The sequence below is a fragment of the Globicephala melas genome, chromosome 1, assembly GCF_963455315.2.
Source record: "Globicephala melas chromosome 1, mGloMel1.2, whole genome shotgun sequence".
NCBI classification, from domain to species: domain Eukaryota; kingdom Metazoa; phylum Chordata; class Mammalia; order Artiodactyla; family Delphinidae; genus Globicephala; species Globicephala melas.
Window position 1 is genome coordinate 151,212,518 of NC_083314.1, and position 15,353 is coordinate 151,227,870.

Below are 15,353 nucleotides of genomic sequence, written 5' to 3' on the forward strand. Positions count from 1 at the left end.
ACATCACTGTCAAATTTTTTAACTTTGACTTTACAGTTCCATTTTTAAGAATTTATCTTGTTAGATAAGCTCATATATATTTATGCAGCCTTACTACCAAAAAATTGAAAACATAACAGAAAGATCTGATGACCCAGATTGGCACCAATACTTTACAGTGGCTGTTAGGCATAAGAGAGAAGGGCCAGTGATCCAACAAAGGCTCTGGAACTAGCTCTGGCCTCCTGCAGTCCTTGAGTACCTCATCTGACCTGTTAAGAGAGAGAGTCCTTGAGTACCTCATCTGACCTGTTAAGAGAGAGAGTCCCATAGATTCTTGGCCTGGAAGAAGGTTAGCAGCTTCTTCAGAAGCCATTTTCTCAGAGCCATCCTCAACTGCTTAGCGATGATGCTGTGAGCTTTACTGTTAGCGAGCTCTGCACTGTAGCTGTAGAAAGACTGTATAGTGCTAGAGAGACATGCAGACATCAGGATTTCCCTGCTGGGCTGGTCAAATTTGAATGGTCCATAATTTGGCTGGGTATTTTTAACCAAAAAGTAGACAAAGCTCACGATCAGTGAGGTTGACTCACTCCTTTTCAGATTATTCCTAAACCTAAAATAGGATGGGATAGGGGAGTTGCTGAAGGAACTAAACCCACCAATTCTGAATTGGTGTAAGCCACATCATTTTCCTTCTCCCAGTAAGTAGAGGCCTTCTTCAGTTTTTTCTCCTTCCCTTTTTAAATGTGTGCTTCCCTTGTGAGCTTTAGACTCAAACAGACCCGGGTTCAGATCTCAGCTGTGCAACTCACTGAATGTGCACCAGGTTAAGTTTTTAATTTCTTGGCCTCAGATTTTTGAAACTAGAAAAATTGAGACAATAATACCTATCTTGGGGCTTCCCTGGTGGCGCAGTGGTTGAGAGAGTCCGCCTGCCGATGCGGGGGACGCGGGTTCATGTCCCGGTCCAGGAGGGTCCCACGTGCCGCGAGGCGGCTGCGCCCGTGGGCCATGGCCGCTGGGCCTGCACATCCGGAGCCTGTGCTCCGCGGCAGGAGAGGCCGCAGCAGTGAGAGGCCCGCGTACCGCAAAAAAAAAAAAAAAAACCTATCTTGGAAGATTGTTGTGAGAATTAAATACAGTTAAATGTTTTGAGGAGTACAAACAGCTTCTGGAGCATACCAGGGGACTTAGAGCTCCATATACCCACCATGCTCTTGTGCCTCTCCATGCCTATGCACATGCCCCCTCTCTCTCTGGAATTCTTGATGACTCTGCCCAAGTGCTTTCTCTCCCTGACTCTTCCCATGATTCCCCACAGTCAAAATGAGCATTCCTTCCTCCTCCGCTCCTTTGTCAGTACCTTTATTAAAGTACATACACAAGTTATGGCTATTATTTATGAATCTACCTTCCCTACTAGACTGAGATCCTCAGGCCAAGGATTGACTTATTTCAAAATGTATCCCTAGCTCTCCGAACAGGTCCTGGTTTATCGTAGATAGTGGGAAGGGGAGAGATGAGTGAATGAATTTTGGATCCATAAAGGGAATTTGGGGGCATTTCAGGGCAGAGAGTTCGGGTTCCAAGAAAGGCATTTGTGAGATAGTTGCAGTTATCATGAAATCTCTTCTGGCTTCTCTTCTAAACTTATGCTGATGAAAGAACCACATGCAACACCGGTAATTGAACTGGGGAGATGTGGCCGTGGCCTGAAACCACTTCCACCTTTTTCTTCACTTGAGACTAGATGCAACTCTCCTCTTCATTGCCTTTCTTCTCACATTTCAAGTGCTTTCTTCTTCTACGTGTGAGAATTGTCATTTCTAAGAGGCCTTTCCTGGGTGTCACTAGTTTACCAATAAGGTTCTTTGTTATAAGCATCATAAACTAATAACTCTGGCTGATTTAAGCTGATAAAGAATTCATTGTAAAGGTAGGTAGCTCACAGCTCTAAGATAGTTGCAGAATCAAGCTTAGAAAATGGGTTACAGCCAAGATTTACACTCCAAATCATTCTGGTGAGGACACTGCTGCCATCCTTGCTGAACACTGGTTATCACAGCTGGCAGTGCTACTCCAGCCGCCCAGCAGGTAGATTCTCTCTGGTTCCTACTTTTTTGTGTGGTGGCCCAGCCCAAGGTTTGTGGTGGCTGCATTAACAGGTCAAGCCTAGATCCTATACCCCTGCCCTAGCTGCAGGGAAGGCTGGCATTTTTAGTTCAGTTAGTAGGAGACAGACTCCACCCAGTGTCTCACCAGAGAATCTTTGAACAGGAGTGTTGGTCAGCAGCGGTGCCCCGGCTATTGGTACTTTCTGCTGTGATCCCGTGCCAGCTGAGAGTATGAGTTTAGGTGAGAGGGCTGAGACACCAGCTTGAACTCCAGCACAGGAGGCATGGATGGCCCTGCCCTCCTAGAGTGCCACTGGCCTACAGCTATTGTTTATAGCTTTAAAATGTTCTCACGTGCATTGTCTTTATTGGATTCTCATAAAAGCCATCTAAGGTAGGGATTCATTATTGACCCATTTGTTGAAGTGGAAACTGAGACTTTGAAAAGTTGAAATTTACCCAAGGTCATAGCTAGTACATGACAAAACTGGGTCTTCAGCCTGAACTATCGACAGCCTCCAGAAAGACCAGAAGAAGAAGCCATTCCTGGCTTGCCCAGCAGAATTTGGTCGTTGATACCCTTTTTCTCCCTTTAGTCCATCTTTCTCGGACCAATAGGAAAAATATGTTTGGCCTCCATATTATGGCTCTTACTCTCCTCAGGAACATCAGGTCTTAGTTCTTTCCCCTGCTCAGCATACCACTTCACCCAAGCCTACCCTTGGCTTGCAGAGAAACTTGTTTTTTGAGCATCTGAGGCCTGTTGGTTGTTTCTTTTTTTTTTTTTGCAGTACACGGGCCTCTCACTGTTGTGGCCTCTCCCGTTGCGGAGCACAGGCTCCGGACACGCAGGCCCAGCAGCCATGGCTCACGGGTCCAGCCGCTCCACGGCCTGTGGGATCTTCCCGGACCGGGGCACGAACCCACGTCCCCTGCATCGGCAGGCGGACTCGCAACCACTGTGCCACCAGGGAAGCCCCTGTTGGTTGTTTCTTAAAAATAGGATTGAGAACACCAGCCTTTTCTCTGATTCCATGGAAGGTCTTGGAAGGGATCCCCAGAGCTTCAAAAGCAGCCGCTCAGCTGGTCTGTGGGGCTGCTTTCTTATCCCATCCCCTCCCCTGTCTCCTCATTGCATTTCTCTCCCCTGCTTTGTTCTCTCCTATTTGGGTTTATGGCCCCACACCATGTTTCTTCCACCTCCTTCTTGCTTCTTTGTCTTTGTAAATTATCTCCTGCTCAGCAAAAAGTAGAAACATCCCCTAGTGCTTTTCTTCTTTCAGTCCCTCCTGGAGCCAGGAGCTGCTTCCTTTTGTTGTTTTTACTGGCATATTTGAATGAGTGAACTCCATTTGCCACTGCCCTAGGGTGTCCCTCCTTTCTTATTTGCTGGAACCTGGAAGCTCACAGTTTCTGCTTGTTCTTCTCCCCACTTCCAGCAAAGTATTGGTGCTCCTTTCTTTTACTTTGCAAGGACCCCTCTTCATTCTGTGTGCAGAATGCATGAATGTCAATGGAATGCCAGTATTGAGGCACATCTCCCATCAGGGAGCATAGGGATGTGCCAGCCAAACCCCTAGGATGTCACGGGCTGCGGCGTCTCCTGGGCTTTCTAGCTCTAACTACATGCCCTCTCCTTAACGGTCCTGAAGGAGAGATGGCCAGGGAAGTCATCTGGACTTTAAACTGGAGAACCCCAACATTTCTTGCTCTGTCCTCTATGCTAGAGAGACCAATGCGTCCAGCACAGTAGTCAGTGCCTTCCTGCCACAGGTACTCCTGGCCAGTCACCTGTTCCCACTATCACTTATCTTTTTTTTTTTTTAATATTTATTTACTTATTTATTTTGACTGTGCCGGGTCTTAGTTGCTGCACACGGGATCTTCGCTGCGGCATGCGGGATCTTTAGTTGCAGCATGCAGGCTCATAGTTGCCACATGTGAGCTTCTTAGTTGCAGCATGCGGACTTCTTAGTTGCGGCATGCAAACTCTTAGTTGTGGCATGCATGCGGGATCTAGTTCCGTGACCAGGGATCAAACCCAGGCCCCCCGCATTGGGAGCGTGGAGTCTTACCCAGTGGACCACCAGGGAAGTCCCCACTATCACTTTTCTTTGAGGCTGAGCCACATTGAGAATGCAAATTCCAAACCATCAGTGCAGCAATCAAGACCTGTTCACTATGGATGACCCAGACAAACATCAGCTCAGGTCCTCACTAGCAAAGAGTCAGGAGATGGCAAAGTCCCCAGTCAGTCTTCCTCCCATGGAGGGATTTCAGGAAAAAACATTCATCCTCAGAAGCAATGCCGTCCCCTCTCCAAATCCCAGTCATTTGCATGCCACAGAGTCACCACATCCATAGCAGTCTTCTACACCAAAAATGGGACTATCGTAACCCAGCATAGGCCCCTCTGCCCGTTTTTAGCACTACCAGGAGAACAAGGCATTTTCTAACAATTCTGCCTTTACTCACCCCACCCAGCATGCTCAGTTAATGAGATTATCTCTGGCAAAAATCCTGGCAACCAAGTTTGACCTCCTGCTCAAGCCAACTGAAAAACCACAGCCAACAAAGTCAAAACCTGGGAAACTAATTGGACATTTCATCTGAGTCTTTTATTACTGTCAGTGAGAGAACTTGGATCTCTTCCCTGGTCCCGCAGTGATCAGTCCTTTGGCTGTGAAAGTAGACCTGATGGGTACATAGATCAAGTCCTGGCTAGCAGGAGTCCTCCCCAGCTTCCCAACAGTGCAGCTTTTTATATGTGACTTGTCATTCCCTTCTACCTCACTGGTTTTTTTCCCAACTTACTTTCCTCCCTTGTACTCTTCCCTTTAGGATCTTTCCCGACCTGATTCCAGCCCAGAACTTTTCCAGTGTGTTTATTGGAGCCTCCTTCCAGCCCTGGCCAAGCGGAACTAGTACTGCTTGTTTTTCCCCTTCAGGTTTCCTCCACCTTACTGAATCTCCATAAAAATACATCTTCCCCCAAAATGCCAGATACAGTCTTCCTCCCCTGAGTCCCAGTGATGGTGCAGGTATTTATTTGGAGCCTAGCAGAGCAGAAAAAGGTGTTGTTTGCCTCAGCCTAACCCCTCATTAACCCCTCTGGTCTGGAGCACTGAGGACCAAGAAGTGTTAATGAAACTGGCACTGTCTTCAGAACATTCCAGTGTCCCTGGAAACTAGGAAGAGACTGGGTGAAGGAAGAGCAGGTGTCAGAGTCTGGTTATGAGATGATGTGGCTAACTGATGGCTACAGAGGGATAAAGGGCAAAGAGGAGCTTTTGGAGGTGCCCTGGGAAGCTAGCCAGAGAAGCGTTTCCTTTGTTCTTTTCTGGTCAGTCTTACCTCAAGGTAGAGCCTGATTGACAGTCACACTCCAGGACCAGCCCCAGCCCTAGGGAATTTAGCAGCCTCAGCAGTGTCTGGGCCTCCCTCCCATTCCTCTCACTGAAGGAAGCAGATTGCTATAAAGTATAAAAAGAACACCTCCTAGGGCAGGAGTACACAGGCCAGACCCAGCCACGTCCTGTAACTTCCGTTTAATACTTATCAAGCCTCTTTACATCAATTATCTTATTGAATCCCCACAACTTCGTGAGGAAACTAAAGCCCAAAGACATGAAATAATTTGCTCAAAGTCAAATTACCAATAGAATTCAAATCTCTGTGGCTTAGAGCTCTCCTATTCTGCACTGTCACCTTTTCTTCTCACATGAGATTGCCTCTGTCAAATACAATGCTGAAACAAGAAACTCTGTGAAAGGCCTAGACCTTGGTTTCTCTTCCTGCTGGAGAACATTAGAGAAATAGGCCCGAAGATGCTGTAGACCCACTAGGACCTTTCCTGTAACGTACCGGATGTGTCAGTTATATTCTCTTTGACAAGGGGATTGGAGGCCTTCTCCTCCATACATGCTCCTTTTCCCACTTCTCTACCCTCACATAACCCCCAGAACACACACACCTTCAACAAACAATTACTGCCTATCTTCCAGGCTCTGGGAGGCTAGGAGTGTAAAGATGAGTAAGATTTGCCTCTTGCTGTCCAGCTGCTCACAGTCTATTATAGAGACTCAGATGAGTAAAGAAATAAGTGCAGGGGCTTCCCTGGTGGCGCAGTGGTTGAGAGTCCGCCTGCCAATGCAGGTGATGTGGGTTCGTGCCCCGGTCCGGGAGGATCCCACATGCCACGGAGCGGCTGGGCCTGTGAGCCATGGCCGCTGGGCCTGCGTGTCCGGAGCCTGTGCTTCGCAACAGGAGAGACCACAACAGTGAGAGGCCCACGTACTGCAAAAAAAAAAAAAAGAAAAAGAAATAAGTGCAGTAAAATTTCACAGGTATGATGGTAGAAGACTGTCAGAGTTAACTATGGACAGAAGAGAGAAATTGGTCAGTTCCTGGCACAAGGATCAGGAACACCATCTCAAAGGAGAGAATTTAGGCTAAATCTTAAAATTGTTGGCTATTTACCAAATATACAAAAGGGAAGAACCTCTCGAGCAAAGGAGAACCATGTAAACAGGCACCTGACGGCAAAAAACAATCTGATATGTTGGGAATTGAAAATCATTTGGAAAATCTAGAATATAGTGTATAAGGGAGTTATAGCAAGAAACAAAACTGGAAAGGTGGATAGAACAGAGGACATGTCTGAAATCTCAAAGTCTCCACAGCTTCAGTCAGAAACCCCCTTTCTACTGACAGAGCGGAAGTAGGCTCCAGGCTGTGGGCAGTATGAGCAGAACAAAACATCTCTTTACTATCAAACTTGGTCCTATCATTAACGATCGTCATTTTGCTGCACCAAACCCTTCTGAGGCTGAAGTAGAGCCTCAGGAAAGTCAGTGTTTCTGCCTCACCTATCAAGGTCACTCTCAAGCCCCCATGTGTGGCAAGAAAGGTGTTGGACCTTTAGAAGCCAAGCTAACCCAGAAGGAATCCATTTTCAGCCAGGTGGTCAGCCTTTTCTGTCTGAGCCAATAGAACACTGAAAGCTCTCCTTCCTCCTACGTCTGCTCCATACCTCCAGGGAACAAGCAGACAGCATGCTCCTGGTTTCCCCTACCCCTTCCAGACCATTGGTTCACTGCCTCCTTTCTATAGCTCTTACTCCTTGAAAGCTAACCCTCTTCTTAGCTTTCACCCCATCGCTGGTAAGCTCCCAGGGCACTCCCCTAAATATATTGAGGGTTCACAGTCTTCCCCTTTCCTCCCTCTCTTTTTCCAAACATCTTGGACAACTTAAACATATTCATCGCTGAACCATCCAGCCCCTCAGCTTCACCATTCCCTGACCTTCTCCACCAACCTTCACTCCCCTGCAACTTTAGCTCTCCACTTACATAACCATAACCTATCCCTGTCATTACCCCAAACTTCTGAAATCTTTCATGTGCCAGTAGCTGTGCTAGACACTGGGGCGTGATCATAAATCCACTGCCCCTGCCCTCAAGATTCTTACAGTGAAGTAGAGATAGAGATACACATCAGGTAGAGTGTTTTCAGAGAGCAGGAAATGGACGGTTCGGAAGGGAAGGCATCACATAGTGGAGGTGCTTGATTAGGGCATTTAGGGTGAGTAGGGAGGGAAAGAAAGGCATTCTAGGCAGAGGGAACAGCATGTACTAAGGTCTAGAGCTGTAAAATAACATGGCTTCTAGGTACAAATGGAGAGTGATGGAAGATAAAGCTGAGAGGTAGGCAAAGGTCAGGTCACAGAGGGCCTTACGAGTTTGGACTTTATAAAAATAATACTGACCACTATTTGTCAAACACTCAATGATTCTTTAACTCATTGAATCCTCACAATAACCCTGTCGAGTATGGAGTATTATTTACATGTGACATATGAGGCATCTCCCTTTCTCCTTTGAATATCTCCATCATTTAACTATTTAGTCTCTTTTCTTCTCACTATTTTCCCCCATTCCCTATCCTCTGGCCACACCACAGATTTTCACAGGCCTCTTTCTTACATCTTTATGTCTTTGCTCACGTTGTTCTAACAGCCTGGAATGCCTTCCCCTTGATATACTGCCTAAAAAAACTCTATCATTCTTTATGACTCAGTTCCAGTCCCCCTCCTATGTGAAGTCTCCTGAAAGCCAGGTGTATAGAGAGTCAGTCCCCTCCTCCTGTGTGGGAAGATGCTGTCTCTTCCAAAATCCTTTCGACAAGTTGTATTCCCAAGAGCTTCTGAAGAGCAGAGCCACGTAGGAGAGGCATGAATGTTTATGAACACAGAATTAGAAGTAATCGGGTTTGAAATGACATATTTTGCTGCCATTTCTTAAACAATCTTTTCTTTTTCTTTTATAGCCAAACGAGTGAATGAGGTGATCGTGGGGAATGACCAGCTCATGGAGATCTGAGTTCTGAGCAAGTCAGACTCCTTCCTCTTGGCCCCCAGAACTACAGATGTTGGCTGGCCCACCTGTTTGACTCTGTATTTATTTCCCAATAAAAGAAGGGCTCCCAAAGCCTTGCTGGAGACTTAGGGAGTAGTCCCAAGCTCCACACCAAATGGGCTCCAGAGATACACAGTGTGTGTTCATGTTGTAGAAACCATCTGGAGCTGGCGTGTGGAACAGTGGCCTAGCTCTCGTACACCGAGGGTATCAGGCAGGGGCAGCAGCTGTCCAGTGGTGAAGTTCCTAGGAGGGCTACTTTCTGACTGGCAGGCCCAGCGTCGTCCTTAAAAGCATCTCCCACCTGAAAGGACCTGAGGGTACTTCAGTCCCTGACCCTAATCAGGCTTTCTAGGCCCATAGGCCTAGCTGCTGTCATTGCGACCTCTGCATATGATGTTCCCTCTACAGCTGTCAATTTGGGCAGCCTGGCCCCTGAACCTCAGTCCAGGACTTACTGCTGTGCTCCCATACCTACCACACAGATTGCTGGCCCCTGACACCACGCCACCGCAAGCCTCACCTTCTAACCCCTGCCATTTACTTCCTATCCTTCCAGCCTCGGGTCAGTTTCTCCAGCTCAACTATTACACCTTGGAGACCCTAGAGCAATCAGGAGGCAGCCCCTGCCTAACCAACAAGCCTATCCCCACAGGTTTTAGTGGAAGAAAGAGCAATAAAAGAAAGCCATGGTTTGAGAGAAGCCAGACCCCTTCTCACCTCCTCTTAGTGAGGTCTGCCCAACGTGGTAAGGAAGAGCCAGCAACCTATATCATCGTTGGAAATTCTTTCTGAGTCTTCTCCAACTGCGCTCCTTTATACCCTAGTTACACAGACTCTCCTGCTTCAGATCATTGAGAAGTGACATTTCAGTACTCACAGCTCTTCTGGATCCCTGTGCACCTTGCCTTCACCACCCCCGCTCCCAAACACACACACTCTGCTCTTGCCTCTCCCTACATTGCTTTTACAGCCTGCAGGTGTTTGGTGGAAGATGAAAGTGGTTCCTGGGGTGAGATTTCACCTCCTAGAATTATCAAAGGAAACGTTTCTCTTGATGTGCTCACTGTGGGTGGCTGTAATTATAAAGAATGATTTGAAATACTGGTTTCTACATTGCTTCAAAAATCTGAAGTCTCTCAAGTTCATTTGGGTGATCTTGCCTGAATCTTAGTTGCTTTTATTGAACTTGTCAGAGACTGGATGAGCATTCCTACCCTGGGGGATCTCCACCTCCGCCAGCCTTCTTGGTTGCTCTAGAGCTCCACATTCCTCCCACTGGTCAGGACAAGGTTCCTGAAAGTTTGTCCTAATCAGACAGGAGTTGAAATGGCCCAGCAGAGTGGTTGAAACTGATAGGACTGCAGGGGAGGTGGGAATAAAGAGCTGTGGTAGTGCCCAAGATGATCCCCTTTGGAGGTGATATTCAATTTGTGGGGCTCCGATGATGCTAGAGACAGTTCTGGCCTCGATGGAAGAAGACCTGCCCTGTGGAATGTTGTTTGGCTTTGGCCAAATCACTGTCTCTCTCTGTCCCTAAGTTTCTACATCTGCAAAATGGAAAAGTTGGACTGGGTGACTTTCAAGTGACTTTCTCAGGTTTTGTCCCCTCTCAGAGCTTTCTGACCCTTGGGGTCCAGGTGGCCCAAGAGGCCAGAAGACTGCTCCTTGACCGCAGAAAGGGGATAGAGGTGGGTGGATTTGGAGGTAGGGTGGAGTAGGGAAAGAGAAGGGATTGATTAAACTGTCCCAGAGCCTTCCCATACCCCTTTCTGATCTTCCCCACTGAGCTCTTGGAACCCCTGACAGTAAAGTAGAGGAAAAGCCTCTCCTCTACCTTCCCTTGCACAAGCCCACAAGCAGCTCCTGCTCCAAGGAAAGGAGGGAGCTGGAGAAAACACAGGGTGGGCTTCCCTGGTGGTGCAGTGGTTAAGAGTCCGCCTGCCAGTGCAGGGGACACGGGTTCGTGCCCTGGTCTGGGAAGATCCCACATGCCGCGGAGCAACTAAGCCCACGAGCCACAACTACTGAGCCCACGTGCCACAATTGCTGAAACCCACGCGCCTAGCGCCCATGCTCCACAACAAAGAGAAGCCACCACAGTGAGAAGCCCGTGCACCACAATGAAGAGTGGCCCCCACTCGCTGCAACTAGAGAAAGCCGGAGCGCAGCAACGAAGACCCAATGCAGCCAAAAATAAATAAATAAATAAGAGTTTACAAAAGAAAGAAGACAAGGTAAAAGTCCCCCAGGGGAAGACCTTGCTGAGTTTGAGTCCCAGCTGGGAGCAGCCCCCAGCTCAGGACACTGCTGTTATTGTCTCCAACAATTCCAGAACGGGCTGAGTGCCCAAGGTGCTTTGATTTCTCTTCTCTTTGCTCTGTTTGTCTGCCAGAAGGCAGGGACAGCTTTTGTTTCCTTTTGGCAGCATCTACAGAGGTTTGAAATGTAGTGAGCAACTGCATGTCTACTGGCCAGCTACCTCTCCATGGGACAGAAGCCAGAAGAGCCAGGCAGGCAAAAGAATTGATAGAATCTGCCCTGCCTCTCTCTCCCAGTGATGCTGCATGTGGGAAGTGGAGGAGAGGGGGAAGGGGGCCTTTAATGCCAAATCAAGGAGGACTCTGGGGAGGTGTTGAGGGTTTGGGGTTTTGGGAGCTTGCCAGATCAGACACAGTTTGATGGCTACTGGTGCAAGAACCCCTCCCCCAGTAACCCATCTCCCCTACCTGCCAGCAAGAGCTCCCTGAGCCTGTAAGGGGATTGACCGCCAAGACTGCCCTCCAAGCTATTTCCAAGGCGAGATGCTGAACTTCCCAGTTCTTCACCACGTTACTTTTGCTAGCCCACTCCCATCTGCAGTGGAAAGCGTCAGGGAAAACTCTAGCTGGATCCCAAGAGTGATCTAGGGGTCTACACAGCCTAGTTTAGAAGCTGTTCCTATTTCCAGAGAATTGCAAAGAGTAGACTTTTTTTAATCCACAGGCATCCCTACCCCTAAGAAGGTACATAAGCCAGGTCTTGGTATGCTGCTTTTTAAATAGTTAAATGTGTCTGAGGAAGGGGGAGAGGGGTGTGGGGAAGGACCACCCAGACAGAAGGTCTAGAAAGCTCAGCTCTGATGGAGCTGACAGGGAGATAAAGAGGCTGAGCAGGAGAACACATTCTACTAGAGGTCAGGATGACCTGTCTTCAGCCTGAGCCATCTGCCACCACCCAGAAGGCTTGTATCAGGGGCTCTTCTGCCATGGATAAATGGGGAAATTCTGCCTTGATTCTTACCCTCTCTCCTTCCCTCACCGTCAAGGTAAAAGGCCATTTTCTGATCTGTGGTTGCAGCCTCTAGCACTAGAGACTTGACAGGTGCTACTGGAATAAATCTGCCTAGAGGGAAGGGGCATACATTCCCAGGCTTGGTCCCTAAACATAATGGGTGGTAGTAGGGGACTGCTAGGGCATCTGCTTCCCTCCTCCACATCTCAGTGTCATTGACTTTGCCTGGCCCAGGTAACAGAAGCCAGCCCAAAGCATGGTGAGTGAGTAGCTTGGGGAATACCAGGGAAAGAAGGCCTGCCCTGGCTCCTCCCTCATGGACCCTACCCTGATGTGTGTGTGTATGTGTGTGTGGTGGTGGTTTGCTTCACTTTTCCTGGCACTGTTCCTCAGCTATATATATTATCTCATTTAATCCTTAGGGCAATGTCAGAGATTATGTGACTTGCCCAAGATCTCATAGCCAGTAAATGAAAGATCCAGACCTTGAACCATGTCTTCTCCTTTTATTTATTTATTTATTTTGCGGTATGTGGGCCTCTCACTGTTGTGGCCTCTCCCATTGCAGAGCACAGGCTCCGGACGCGCAGGCTCAGCAGCCATGGCTCACGGGCCTAGCCGCTCCGCGGCATGTGGGATCTTCCCAGACCGGGGCACGAACCCGTGTCCCCTATATCAGCAGGCGGATGCTCAACCACTGCACCACCAGGGAAGCCCCGTCTTTTCCTTTTAGATTCTGTCACCCTCCCACCTCTCCCATCCAGATGTTCTCACTTCTGGAAACCTCCCTGAGTATTCCAGCTCACAGTGGTTTCCCATGTGGTCTCTGTGCTCCCTCTTAGGCTGTGAACTTCTAAAAATCAGGTACTCTGCAGCCCCAGAGCTTAGCAAAGTGGTGGCTCCGTAAGAGACCTTAAGGAATATTTGTCTCAATCAGTAGTGAGATTTACTCCTTGGCGATAATGAATGATTGCTTTTCTCTTTTTGTTATTCCTTGGAGAATTTCTCTGGTTTGGGCCCAAGACACATACCAAGGTCCAGTGGACGTGACTGTGAACCAGGCTATTCCATAGTTGAAGCAGGCTGTTTATAGAGAGAAAAGAGCAGCTTCTTCCCTCCCTGTTCCCCGGGGTCTGTGGCTTTAGCTCACCCTGGCTGAGCTCAGCTGTACTTAGGAACTCAACTTTGTTGGGGAGAAGAAAGGTCACTTTGGAGCTCAGAGCAGTCAGAGGGCACTAGGCCCTGGGTTAGAATTGTTGGAACTGCAGACCAGTTTCTCCCACCCTGGTGTTTGGACTTTACAAGGCAAGAAGTTTTCTCAGCAGGCAGGCCCTGCCCTGAAAGCATCCACAGAAGTGCCAGACTTTACCACAGTTGTTAGCAATGGTGGGCCTGCTGTGGAAACAGTCCCAAGGCCCAGGTGATTAGCAATCTATTTCTCCATGGACCTTATGTCTGCAAATCTAGCGAGAAGGAAGGAGGCCTCAAGAACTACTTACAGCCAAGCCTCTCTACCTCCCGTCCTGATGACACCCAGCCATACTCATCTTTTGCTATAGCCGCAAGAGCAATCTGGGGGCCCACACAACCTAGTTTAGAGGCTATTTCTATTTCCAGAGAATTGCTGAGGGTACACTTTCTTTATCCACAACAGGACCCTCTTCTCTATGACAGGGAGGAACAAAGTGCTATGCACATATGCTGCTTTTACTGTGTAGTCACTACTTAGCCAACACCATCACATATGTATTAGTTCCTCCAAGGCATTTTGCTGGATGAATGTACCAATGGAAGTGGCAAACCCGCTAGGTGTTCACCCGCTTGGCCTAAAGTTCCCCTTTCCCCAGAACTGAGGAGAGATCTCCAGGGAGATGATGTTAATTGACACAACTTTTCAAAAAGCAGTTTGGCAATGTGTAGCAGGAGCCATAAAAATGTTCATACTTTTTGACCAAACACCCCGACTTCTGGGAATCTGTCCTAAGGACATTCTCCAAATGACTGATACAAAGACTATGTAGTAACATGAAATGTTTGTGATGTAATCATAAACAAGTCTGGAAGAATTGACCAAGAAATTGGCCAGAGATAATAGTAGTTGTGTTAGAGTAATGAGTTTACTGGAGATTCTTTTTCTCTTTCCCAGACTTTACATGCTACTATATTGATTTTACCCTCCTCTGCCACTCAGGGTTAATCAGTCAGGAACCTGCAGAAACAGACTCACAGGCCAGACAGTTGATGAAAGTTTAGTAAAGGGACTAGTCTCTGTTTCCAAGTCACTTCCAAGACTGGTTTGTGCAACTCTCAAATGACTCACTCAACAATTTTTTTTTTTGCGGTACGCGGGCCTCTCACTGTTGTGGCCCCTCCCATTGCGGAGCACAGGCTCCGGACAGCCGCTCTGCGTGGCATGTGGGATCTTCCCGGACCGGGGCAAGAACTCGTGTCCCTTGCATCGGCAGGCGGACTCTCAACCACTGCGCCACCAGGGAAGCCCCACTCAACAATTATTGAGCACCTACTTACTCTCTAGTGAGGGAGGCAGACTTTCAAGTACATAAATTGTATCACGTGCAATAATAAATATATAAATTGAGTGTTATAAGGCGCACAAAGAAGCAATTATCCGTTAGAAGGGGTGGTGTGACTCAAGGAAGACTTCAAAGGCGGATGGTTGATGCATGTTCAGTTTTGGGTCTTTTTTTTTTTTTTCCAGGCCACGCTGAGAGGCTTACAGTATCTTAGTTCCCCGACCAGGGATTGAACCCGTGCCCTCGGCAGTGAAAGCGCGGAGTCCTAACCACTGGACAGCCAGGGAATTCCCTCATGCTCCATTTTGAAGGCGGCCTGCCAAAACAAGAGGGCCACGTGTAAGAAGGCAGAAATACATGGAATAACATGGTGGCTTTAGGAAATTACATGTGGCTCTGCAGGGCTGTAAGGAACATGGGGTGGGTGTGAAGGAACTATGGGACGGAAGACTTTGATTAGATCCTGCAGGGCCCTGTGCTCCAAGTGGGCTTTGTGTTTTGCAGCTGTCATCAGATTCGCGTTTTAGAGAGATGACTGGCCTCAGTGGAGAGAGTGGACTGACGTGGGAGAGAATGGAGGCAGAGAGTTGTGAAAAGCAGTCTTTGTGTCTTGGTTGGGTCGGCCAGCAGATACCTTTTCTCAGCATTGGTCTCTCCTGACTTAACATTTGGCCAACGCATCGCCTCTCCGGGTTCTCCCTCCCTCCTCCTCCCCGAGGGCAGGCAGGCGGGCGGGCGGGGAAGCGAGGAGAGGGGTGGCCCTGCCTGGGTGGTCTCCTGCCCCGCCCCCCGCGGCGCCGTTGCCTAGCAACGGATCCGGCCGCGCAGCTCCGGGTAATTTGCCGGCGACTAAGCCAAAGGGAGGGCGTAGCCCCGGCCTTTCCCTTTTTCTTGGACTACAGACGCCTCCTCGGCAGAGCGGTCGCCACCTCGAGCCGCGCCGGGCGTCGCGTAGCTGTTCCTGCACGCGGGAGGCACTCCGGCTCCGCGCCCCGGGCCCGCACCGCCCTGCACTCCTACAGCTCACGAACGCC

General features: G+C 48.6%; 2 protein-coding genes across 4 annotated transcripts in view; one reads left to right on the top strand and one right to left on the bottom strand.

Moving 5' to 3' along the window:
* EIF2B3 (eukaryotic translation initiation factor 2B subunit gamma) overlaps positions 1-14,960 on the top strand; it is a 170,102-nt gene extending 155,142 nt beyond the window's left edge. Inside the window, exons 12-13 of one of the 2 annotated variants that reach the window (XR_011377360.1) lie at positions 14,505-14,658; positions 14,824-14,960. Coding sequence is in view for 1 of the 2 variants with exons in the window: in XM_030869951.2 (XP_030725811.1) it covers positions 8,424-8,476 (53 nt within the window). In the remaining variant the exon portion in view is untranslated. Of the gene's footprint in view, positions 1-8,423; positions 8,633-14,504; positions 14,659-14,823 lie in introns of those variants that run through there. The other variant, XM_030869951.2, reaches the window with a different exon arrangement.
* The window catches only part of BTBD19 (BTB domain containing 19), a 96,233-nt gene that overhangs the window by 53,659 nt on the left and 27,221 nt on the right, over positions 1-15,353 (bottom strand). The gene's annotated exons all lie outside the window — the stretch shown is intronic.